This window comes from Entelurus aequoreus, linkage group LG06, assembly GCF_033978785.1.
Source record: "Entelurus aequoreus isolate RoL-2023_Sb linkage group LG06, RoL_Eaeq_v1.1, whole genome shotgun sequence".
In the NCBI taxonomy this organism is placed as follows: Eukaryota; Metazoa; Chordata; class Actinopteri; order Syngnathiformes; family Syngnathidae; genus Entelurus; species Entelurus aequoreus.
In genome coordinates this window covers 73,784,133-73,796,396 of record NC_084736.1, presented here as the reverse complement: position 1 = coordinate 73,796,396, position 12,264 = coordinate 73,784,133, and the positions used below count along the sequence as shown (strand labels likewise).

The following is a 12,264-nucleotide window of genomic DNA, read 5'->3' as shown; positions in this document are numbered from 1 at the left end:
AAAACAGCAACTGACAGAATTCTGATCTCTTTTGGGCACCGCTAATTAATTTCCTAAACTGAGATCCATGGGGGCTGGGGCTGTGGCTCTGCCCCTTGGGGTCTTGCTCCGTGGATGGGGGGTCCTGGGTGCCGGGTTCTGGGGGTCGGATGGGCCTGCGGTGTGTTCCCTGGTTCCGGCCTGGCGGGCTGATCCATAGGTGGTCTAGCGGTTAGGGGTGGATGGAGTGCCTGGGCGGGGGTTGGGGTGCGGGCGGGGCTTGGGGCGGTCGCCTTGGGTTGGGTTAGGGTGGTTTGTCCCTCTCGTGGGTGGTTGGGCTGGGGGCTGCACCCGGGGTGCTAGGGGGCTTGCCGCGGTCGGGCGGGGGCCGGCCCGTGCCGCACTGGCTTTGGGTCTCCTTGGGCTTTCTCCTTCCCCTCTCCTGTGTTTTTTTTATTTTGTATTTTTTAAATGTATTTATTTTTTATTTATTTGTAAGTTTCCCCTTTCATTTGGTCATTATCATGTTGTATGCCAACAAAAATGGAAACACTGCTTTGCAACCATTAGTCAAGGTGACAAGCAGGTGTTAAAGTTCAGCTATAGAAAATGTATTTCAAAATGGGTTTCAATGACCACAAAAACACTTGTAATAGTTTTTTGCATCAAATAATGTTGAGTTGTGAAAAATGGCAGTTGCATGCAGTAAAATTGATTTTATGTCATTAAAGAAACACATTTAACATTCATGATAAAATGCCATATTGACACACATTTCCAGGTTTTTGCGGGCCATATAAAATGATTTGGTGGGCCAGGTGTGATGTGTTTTAGAGCTCATTTGTGATCAGACGGATGCACATTAGAATCCTGTTTATTTAATGCTTCTTTAGTGTAATTATCATAACATTAATGAACTGTTTTAAACATCTTTCACATCCTTAATGAGAATGTGTTTGATATTGTAAAGCAGTTGGTAAATTAAATCCCTGAACCAACATTTGACTTGGAAAGTTCTTTTGATAGGAGTGCCTTCTATATGTATGTTTTTTTCATGAAAAAGCTTATTACGTGTGTCTCTGTGATGCATTACTACATAAAGTCCCTGCCGGTTTGCATAAACGCCCAAGAAACACAATTTCATTAAGCTATACTACTCCCAACCTGCCAGTAAGATGTCAGTTTTTGTGCCACCCTTATCTGAGAAATGGTCTTATTTTTTGCGTATTCCACTGGTGGTGAACCAAGGATGAAACGTTGAGGGAGATGGGCGACACAATAATGTGACAAATGAACAGATGGTAGATAAGATGTTTAGTTAGCCTCACCTTGCCTCCCCGAGACTGATCACCATGTACATCTCCCACCACATATCTTCAGCCACAGCTCCATGAGGCACCAGCATGCTGACTCCTGGAAAACATGCAGAGTTGTGTCAAAGCAACAACTCAGCAGGCATTTGATACGTTTTAGAACTGAATCAAGGCTTTACTGAAATCTGTCAAAAAAATAACCTTCTTATGTGGAGACTTCAACATTGCCCTTTGAACCCTAACAAACAAAAGTCTACAGATGACTTCATAGACACAATGTATAGCCTGAGTTTATATCCTAAAATCACAAGGCCAAGCAGAATCTCAGGACACACTTATTGATAGTATTTTTAGTAATGATTTTGATAATAAATAATACCACAATTGGTCTGCTAATATCCGACCTCAGTGATCATCTGCCAGTTTTCATAATCTATGACGGAAACTACAAGAAGAGGAACATTGATGAAAAAAGACTTTCCAAAAAATATGTACAGAACAAAGTATGACAGCTTTCAAGAATGACCTGAGAGATCAAAGTTGGGACAATGTCTGTGGCAAGTGTTGTGAATTATTTGTAACTTGATTATGTGTGCAAATGGCTATTGAGTTTTCTTTTCCTAGCCTTAGTCTGGACTCAATCCCCAGGGGCCAGCCTTAGACTGATAATTTTTTTACCCCCCCCCCCCCCCAATGTTTACCTGTTTCCCACCTTTTTAAGGGGCGCCAGAAACTGGCTGACCCGTCAGTGGTCCTGTTCTGTTTCCCTGTAATGTTTGTCTGCTCTTCAATGGGACTGTGCTGAAAATGAAATTTTGATTCGTATGTATTGTACATGTTACGAATTGACAATATAGTTGAACCTTGAACCTTGATAACCTGGGATAGCAATCGTGGTTTTCGATACTTGATTAAGGCAGTGCTTACCACCAAGGTTTTGTTGAAAAGTGTTCCAAACATCTAACTGCATTTAGCCCACCTTGGGCATTATATGAGTAGCTGTGCCTTCCTTTTGGCCTTACCAATGCCCCAGCTGCATTTCAGATATGCATGGAAGGAGTCATCGACAGTTTTAGTGATGAGTGCTGTGTTCTGTACTTAGATGATGTACTGTGTTTTTCTAAAACGTTTCATGCCCACGTTAACGAGGTGAGGCGAGTGCTTAGTTGTCTGCGAGAACATGGTATAAAATTACGCCCCAAAAAATGTGAACTGTTTTAGTTAAGTATTCAAATGGACCTAAATGACCTCAGGGCAGTGCAGCAATTAAAAGATAGGGAGCCAAAGAATATACAAAAGTAGGAGAGGTCAGAGCCCTCCTAAGGTTTCTAGGCTATTATATAGATTTCATATGGGAATTTTTGATGGAGAATAATTTTTGATGGAGAATAATTATGTATATATTATCATCATAAATGTATGCTTAAGGGCCGTTGCTATAAAGTATTGTCATTTGTGCTGAAGTGGTATTTTTGTATCTGTGCAAGCTGGCAATCCAAAAGATTGCCAGCCACTTTATCAGTGTTGTGTCCAGACTCGGCCTGCTGACTGCCAAGGCCGAACATCGGGTACCGGGATGCAGACAAAGCAGAGACTGGGTGATAGCACCAGTGTATTTGGATTTTTGTATAATCATATATTGTGTCTAACTGGAGTTGTCGAGATTACCCCCTTCCCTCAGCGACAATGATGTAATAGGGACCTTCCTAATAAATAGAGGAGACACGCGGGCTGGACTTTTAGAACGTAGTTTGGATCTGTAACTAGAATACTGCCCGAAACACGTGTCTGCTCGAGCTAAATTGAACTCTGTCTCTGCATGATTCCTTGCTTGTTGTCTGATTATTAGATGTCATCAGTATTAGAACCTGACACCAAGCCACTCTTTAGACTCATAGAAACGTGAGTCAAGTCAGAAAGCCTCTCCATCCACATTTAATAAGGCTCAGCTAAAGTATAGTAGTATAGCGGTCAACTTTTCCAAAACCCCTGTCTTGTAGGAGCCAGAACATCACGCTGTTGTGTCACGCCTTGTTGGCTTATCCAGACTTTAACCTGCCCTTTGTGCTGCACACTCACGCATCAAATGATGGCCTTTGAAGAGTGTTCTACCAACAAAAGGAAAGCTACTTCATGTTATTGCTTGTGTTATCAGGACACTCACAGCTGATGAGAATAGTTGCATCTTTATTCAGGCAAGCTTGAGTTCCTGGCGTTGAAGTGGGCAATTTGTGATAAAATTAGAGACTGCCTCTATTATGCGTCGAGCTTCACAGTATACACAGGTATTATTCCTCTGACTTATCTTTTTAGCACAGCCAAGCTGAATGCAGTGGGACATTGTTGGTTTGGTTACTTAGCTGACACAAACTATTCTCCCCTCTCCCCTCAGGCAGGAGACTACGGTCCATCCAGACCTACACCTCCCGCCACCTGAACAGTTTTTTCCCCTCGGCCATCAGACACATGAACAATAACAAGATCTGATAGCTCAGTTACAGCTCATGTTATTCTATTCTGTGTTATATGTGTTTTATGTTGCACGATTGCGCCAAGTAAAATTCCTAGTCTGTGAACCCGTTCTCAAACAATGGCAATAAAAACTCTTCTGATTCTGATTCTGATTTTGATTCCATTTTACCATCAAGTATCGGCGAGGCAAGTCAGATGCAGACGCTGATACTCTGTCACGATGGTTAGTGCAGCTACATGACCACCTGACGGAGTACTCAGAGACAATACCCCCAGATGTCATTTCTGACTTATTGCAGGGGGATACGGCTAGGCAAGATAGTGATGTGCCAGGGGTAAGACGTCCCAATAAATGAGGTCATTAACTTGATGAGGAGAGAATCAAAGCCTAATTATAAAGACAAGAAACAAATCAATCTGGAAACACGCAGACTCGTACAGGAATGGAACAAACTCATACTTGACAAAGGAATATTGTGTAAGCAGACAGGACAACGGAAACAGGTGGTTCGTCCAAGTGATTTAAAGCCGACTGTGCTAAAACACCTTCATGATGATATGTTGGGGGTGGACAAATGTGTTCACTTAGCGAGAGACAGATTTTATTTACCATTGTCATAACGGGGGGGTCGAAGCTTTCTGCGAGGTTTGTTCTCCCAGGATGCGAACCGACTTGAAGGTAGGAACATATTTAATAATCACTTAATCCTAAACATCAGAAAAGACAGGAACCAAAACAAAAGGAAAGCGTGCCGTTCGCACGAGAGGCTAAAGAACAAAAAAAAACTTAACGCAGGAAACATAGACGCTAACACTTAGCATGAACTATGGCCATAGAACAAACACGACTTACTGTGGCATGAAACAACTAACATAACTATGGCATAGCACAACATGAAACTGTGGCATGAAACCAATAATGACGCCAGGACGACTGACTGGCAAAGACAGGCTTAAATAATGGTCTCTTGATTAGAGCAGGTGCGTGTACCGAACACCAGAGGCAGGTGAAACTAATAAGTCGCCATGGTAACTAAAACAAACAAGGGTGCACAAAAACAGGAACCAATGGAGTCCAAAACCAACAGAACATAACAAAAACATGATCCGGACTACGGATCATGACAACCATTTCTGCAACATGGTATAGAAGACTATGTAACTCACCAATGCCAGTGCATTAAGCGGAAAAAGCCAAGCATCCCTGAAGAAGCGCTGATGCGGTGCATAACAACAAGCACCCTTTTCAAACTTGATTATCTCCATTTGGAACCAAACTCCTACTCACCAGTATTAGGTAGAACCAGTCGTCCTCCAGTGGAACCAAACACACCAGTGGTCCTCAGCTGCTCTCTACGGGTCCTCAAAGGTCCATTGAAGGTGAGCACACCTGTCTTGTCTATTGAGCTGCAGTAATCCCGCCTGTGATCCTGTGGGAAAGCCCCAACGGGGGCTTTGGCATGGAACTCTGTCCCTTCTGCTACACCAAGTGAGACCATAAGTGAGTTTTGCACTTTCACCTTGATGTCTGGAAAGGGGTCAAAAAGTGCTTTGTCTGCACCACCCTGGAGGCACATGGGAGTGCTGTAGGCGCGTCCCACACTTAAATCTACTTGTATGGACGAGTTGAGAAGCAGGGGGTTGCCTGTAGAGACATAGAATACACGTCATCTAAACATGTACAACACTTTGCACACCCAAAAAGGTCGAGTTAATTATGTTTCATTTTCGTTGCATTTTCTACTGTACAGAGCGCCAGCTCGCACTTATGATTCATATAACCGCATGGCATTTCCGTCTCCCGGTGAAAGGGTAGGGAAAAAAAGACATTAAAAATAAACTCTTGACGTCAATGTGCAGAGTAAAATCAATTGAACGGACTACAAGTACAAGACTTAGGCAATGTCCTATTATGTTTTTTTTTTACACAGTGTCTGTTCATTAATCATTTAGTCCTGGATTTATTGCTATTTTATACATGATTTATTGTATTGTTGTTTCTCCTGTATTTATTATTACAGAAATGAATACATATTTACGTCCTGGGCATGACGTTAAAGTGCATCCGGCAGTGGAGGCTCCTCTATGGGGTCTTGGGGCACTAGGAGGTTAACCCCTTTACTACGGTTACCCCAGGTGGCCCTTGGCAAAGGCTTAGTACCTGACTGCCCCCTAGCCAGGGATACGGTGAAGACCTCAACGACGGAGCAGGCAATAGACGGTAGATGTAAGAACTACCACAACGGCTGCGATGGCGGAAGAAGGCACCTCCACAGTTAGTGGGCCCAGTTATGGGCCCACATGATGATTGCTAACCCTATGGAGCGTCACAATGGCTGGGATGGCGGATGAAGGGTGCAGCAGAAAAGGGTCCCCAGTCGTCTTGGACTCCATGCAACTGGACCCTGACCCGGATCTGTCAAGGATGGTGTGGTGACTGTCTGTGCACCAGTCCCCCCACGTTAAACAAAGTCACGCACAGGCATTCTCCATAAAGGGATACCCCCCTACCAGGAGGATCGTCATACTCGCTTCGAGTGACCGATTATGATGACATATTCATGGAGCCCCTAAAGGGACATGGGGAATTTTTTTTTTTACTTGTTCAAATACCCGCGAGACACATCTCTCGTGCGCACGAGAGATGTGTCTCGCGGGTATTTCAACAAGTAAACAGTACAGTAGGTACTTGATGTTGATATATGTAATGCTCATATGGGTATTGTAGTAAAATACGCGTGTGTAAATATCCATCCATCCATTTTCTACCCGCTTGTCCCTTTCGGGGTCGCGGGGGGTGCTGGATCCTATCTCAGCTACAATCAGGCGGAAGGCGGGGTACACCCCTGGACAAGTCACCACCTCATCACAGGGCCAACACAGGTAGACAGACAACATTCACACTCTAGGGCCAATTTAGTGTTGCCAATCATGTCTTTGGAGGTGGGAAGAAGCCGGGAGTACCCGGAAGGGAACCCACGCAGTCACGGGGAGAACATGCAAACTCCACACGGAAAGATCCCGAGCCCGGGATTGAACACAGGACCTTCGTATTGTGAGGCACGTGCACTAACCCCTGTCCCACCGTGCTGCCTGTGTGTAAATATGCTATGTGTAAATATCAAAATATTACATTTAATCACATTTGGTCAGGCAATATTACATTTAATGACAATCTGACATAAATGAATACATCCAAACACTTTATACATATTCATTATGTGCATGAAGAAATAAGTTACGATTGTATGTGTAACAGATAGAAAAAGGAAACAGCATATTTTGGTATTTTTTATTTTATATTAAGAGTACTACACACGAACAGCGTAGTCGGGACCCTGCAGACCCGTCCCAGCTACATACACCAAAAGTTTGGGGTCACATTGAAATGTCCTTATTTTTGAAGGAAAAGCACTGTACTTTATAATGAAGATAACTTTAAACTAGTCTTAACTTTAAATAAATACACTCTATACATTGCTAATGTGGTAAATGACTATTCTAGCTGCAAATGTCTGGTTTTTGGTGCAATATCTACATAGGTGTATAGAGGCCCATTTCCAGCAACTATCACTCCAGTGTTCTAATGGTACAATGTGTTTGCTCATTGGCTCAGAAGGCTAATTGATGATTAGAAAACCCTTGTGCAATCATGTTCACACATCTGAAAGCAGTTTAGCCCGTTACAGAAGCTACAAAACTGACCTTCCTTTGAGCAGATTGAGTTTCTGGAGCATCACATTTGTGGGGTCAATTAAACGCTCAAAATGGCCAGAAAAAGAGAACTTTCATCTGAAATTCGACAGTCTATTGTTTTTCTTAGAAATGAAGGCTATTCCACAAAATTGTTTGGGTGACCCCAAACTTTTGAACGGTAGTGTATGTATCTTCCAAACAAGAAAGAGGTTTTTATCACATCAACATCGGACTAACAACACTCCTTTAAATCTCATCAATACCACAGAAAAGGCAAACTGTCATTTTCCGGGCACGATAAAGTCTCAAATAATGTCACACACGTAGCGTTACAATAATCACGAAGATAAAGTGTTTATCTTACACCTAGTAATCCGCTGTGGACAGACCAAGACCAAAATGCAGGTTCAGCGAGCGCTGCGCACGAGATACATATCTAAAAAAAAAAAAAAAATCCCAATGTCCCTTTAGGGCAGGCTTGGGCAATTATTTTGACTAGGGGGCCACATTTAGAGAAAAAAATTTGTCTTTAGGACAGTGGTTCTCAAACTTTTTTTGTCATCCCCCACTTTGGACAAGGGGGAGTTTTCAAGCCCCACCTGCCCCCATCGCCCCAACAGAACGCTAATGCCAAGCTTAACATTTTCAAATTTATTGAACATAAAGTAACATCAAGTTGTATACATTCAAACTCAATAACATAAAATAACATCAAGTTCAATAATAAATAAAATAACTGTGCAGCTGTGGTATAACTTGCATCAAGTTCAATATCAAATAAAATAACTTGCATCAAGTTCAATATCAAATAAAATAACTTGCATCAAGTTCAATAATAAATAAAATAACTTGCATCAAGTTCAATAATAAATAAAACAAAAGTGTTATAACTTGCATCAAGTTCAATAATAAATAAATAAAAAGTGTTATAACTTGCATCAAGTTCAATAATAAATAAATAAAGTGTTATAACTTGCATCAAGTTCAATAATAAATCAAATAAAAGTGTTATAACTTGCATCAAGTTCAACAATAAATAAAAAAAAGTGTTATAACTTGCATCAAGTTCAATAATAAATCAAATAAAAGTGTTATAACTTGCATCAAGTTCAATAATAAATCAAAAAAGTGTTATAACTTGCATCAAGTTCAATAATAAATCAAATAAAAGTGTTATAACTTGCATCAAGTTCAATAGTAAATCAAATAAGTGTTATAACTTGCATCAAGTTCAATAATAAATCAAATAAAAGTGTTATAACTTGCATCAAGTTCAATAATAAATCAAATAAAAGTGTTATAACTTGCATCAAGTTCAATAATAAATCAAATAAAAGTGTTATACTTGCATCAAGTTCAATAATAAATCAAATAAGTGTTATAACTTGCATAAAGTTCAATAATTAATCAAATAACTTGCATCAAGTTCAATAATAAATCAAATAAAAGTGTTATAACTTGCATCAAGTTCAATAATAAATCAAATAAAAGTGTTATAACTTGCATCAAGTTCAATAATAAATCAAATAAAAGTGTTATAACTTGCATCAAGTTCAATAATAAATCAAATCAAAGTGTTATAACTTGCATCAAGTTCAATAATAAATCAAATAACTTGCATCAAGTTCAATAATAAATAAAAATAAAAGTGCCACTTTGCAATCTTTGCAAAAAAAAAAGGAGGAGCTAATGCATTTGGCAAGACAGGGCAGGTGAACATGAGTTTTACAGTACTCCAGCATTAGTGGCTGCAATGAGCCTGTTGTGCACTGCACAGCTTTTCAAATCGGGGTTGCAGGCTTGACACTGCCACTGTTAAAACCTCATTGAATTCGGGGCTGAGCTGCCTTGATGCGAGTGCTTCCTGGTGAATGACACAGTGTGTCCAATGCGCATTTGGCGCAACCCTCTTTATTAGAGCCTGCAGCCCGTTTCTTGACTTTGCCATGGTCTGTGCGCCATCAGAGCAAAAGCCCACACAGTTTTCCCATTTAAGGTCGTGTTCTTTGAGGAAACTGTCCATTATCTTGAACAGCTCATCAGCAGTGGCTCTATTTTTTATGTATTTGCAAAACAGCAAATCCTCGCACAGTGACTCGCCATTCACAAAGCTTCCGCTTAGCCCCGCCCCCATTAGTTACTGTTGCTATGTGTGTCAAACTTTCGCTCCTACCTAGAAATTTAAAGCCTACAGGAAAAATAAGTAATTTACATTTATTTATATAGCGGATTACACAGACAGAATCCCAAAGTGATTTACAGTGTGTATAGAAAATGAAAGCATAGTAAAAAAAAATATCTAAGAATATAATTGAAAAAAAACAAAACAATTAAAGTGAAATTTCCTCCCGTTCCTCGCGCCCCACCTGTCTATTCCCCACCAGTGGGGCGCGCCCCACACTTTGAGAAACGCTGCTTTAGGAACACTAATACAAAACCTCACAATAATGTCTGATTGAATGCTAAAAACGTTATGACAGACCGCCTTAAAAAACGTAATGGAATTTTAAATTTTTCTACGAAGGATAAAACACTGAATATTGACAAAATATGAACGTCACACCCCCTTTCGGTCAACATATTTTACAATCAAGTGGAACGCAACAAAAATGCAACAAACAGTGAAATATGAACGCGAAGGGTACAAAATAAACTCACTGACAATCTGATATATCTGATACATCACTAAGCTTTAGAACTTTGTTGTGAAAATCTCCTTCCGCGTCTGTGGAAACGCTTCCCGCCCACACTGCTTGGTGCCTCGTCTGAGCTGCTGTGACGTAGATTACATACATAGTAACTAATTAGATGATCATAGTAACTAATTAGATTACCATTGTAACTAATTAGATGGCCATAGTAACTAGTATATCATCCCAAAGCGCAGATTCCAACCATTGAAATACTTTGTATAGTTCAAGACTTACGGTCATTTGAAAACATCACTGCACATCTACAGTTTCCATCTTAAAGACTTGGGAATGTCCGGCGGGCCAGATTGAAAAGCTCACCGGGCCGCATTTGGCCTTGGTTTGCCCAGATCTGCTTCAGGGGCTCCGTACATATTGTAGGTATTAAGTTATTTTTTGTTACTTTTTTGAAAATAAAGAATGTGTAACTTATAGTAAGTGTAAACAGGCTAAACACAGGAAGAGCAGAGACAATGTCGGATTAAACAATGTAATAATAATATTAATGTTAATAATAATAAAAATTATAATAATTTTTTTTTTAAATTGTTTTTGGCATTTTGAATTCTGTAACCATATTAAGTTCCTTATTGTCAATTTGATTATCACGTTCAAAAGATACTAAACTATCACCATAATCCATCTTTTGTGATGTACAGCCAGCTGAGCGCCTGAAGGACAAGTGAAGGACCACAGGAAGGCCAGGAGGGTTTAGGGAAATGGTTTGTAAATCAGGGGAGATCTTCCGCTCCCAGTGTGGAAGCAAACGCCTGGAGAGCGACGCCTTCATATGCGTTAATGAAATGTGAGGATGATGCCACAACAAGTCAGGAGTGCACGCCATCGATCTGGCAGATTCTGCCTTGAGCCCTGGCCAAAAAGACCTGAAGTCACCGCGTCCTTGCTGCCCAGCTGTTGCCTGGCGAGGGTGCAAGGTGGGAGGCTAATGTTGTTTTATTTTTAGGGGAATCATTAATTACAGAACCATTTGTGGAGTTTTTTGTTTTTTTTGTATATTTGCGGTGAGCTTTGATTTGTGTTTGTGTGTATTATGCCACCAAAAATGTCTTTGAAGTACAATATGTACGGAAAAAACATGTTAAGAAACAGACACATTTAGCCTTTCTATATTTAAAAAACATATATTTTTCACTTTACCAAAGTGGTACCTCAATTTACAAGTGCCCCTACTTAAGAGTGTTTTGACATAAGAGCTGTACATTGTCTTATTATTATGCTTTAAAATGCAGGCGCAAATTAGAGTTACAAGCATCCCAGCCATTACCTGGGGATAGGCACCTCCCACCTCCAAAGACATGCACTTGGGGATAAGCCCCTCCCACCTCCAAAGACATGCACCTGGGCATAGGCCCCTCCCACCTCCAAAGACATGCACCTAGGGATCGCCCCCTCCCACCTCCAAAGACATGCACCTGGGGATAGGCCCCTCCCACCTCCAAAGACATGCACCTGGGGATAGGCCCCTCCCACCTCCAAAGACATGCACCTGGGGATAGGGTCCTCCCACCTCCAAAGACATGCACCTAGGGATAGGCCCCTCCCACCTCCAAAGACATGCACCTAGGGATAGGCCCCTCCCACCTCCAAAGACATGCACCTGGGGATAGGCCCCTCCCACCTCCAAAGACATGCACCTGGGGATAGGGTCCTCCCACCTCCAAAGACATGCACCTGGGGATAGGCTCCTCCCACATCCAAAGACATGCACCTGTTCTCAAATCCCTTCACTGGCTTCCTGTTCCACTCAGGATTGAATACAAAGTCTCCCTACTAACCCGCCAGTGCCTCCATGGAAATGCCCCCCCTCTACCTCAAAGAACTACTCACCCCCAAATCCTCCACACGACACCTCCGCTCCGGACTGGCTAACCTCCTCCAACCTCCGAGGACAAAGCTACGAACAATGGGAGACCGGGCTTTCTGCTCCGCCGCTCCCGGTCTGTGGAACGCTCTCCCTGACCACCTGAGGGCACCACAGACTGTGGATGCTTTTAAAAAAGGCTTAAAAACCCTTCTTTTTAAAAAATGCTTTTTTTTTAGATATATGCATACTAGTTCTAGCTATTTGGCTGTTCTAGTTTTTATTTTTATTT

At 41.5% G+C, this 12,264-nt stretch overlaps 1 protein-coding gene across 3 annotated transcripts in view; it reads right to left on the bottom strand.

The window, feature by feature from the left end:
• Positions 1-12,264, bottom strand: part of unc5db (unc-5 netrin receptor Db) — a 165,127-nt gene that overhangs the window by 43,638 nt on the left and 109,225 nt on the right. For all 3 annotated transcript variants that reach the window (XM_062051502.1, XM_062051503.1, XM_062051501.1), the window contains exons 10-11: positions 5,053-5,409; positions 1,308-1,392 (exon numbers count right to left, since the gene is read on the bottom strand). In XM_062051502.1, the coding sequence (XP_061907486.1) occupies positions 1,308-1,392; positions 5,053-5,409 (442 nt within the window). The remainder of the gene's footprint in view (positions 1-1,307; positions 1,393-5,052; positions 5,410-12,264) is intronic.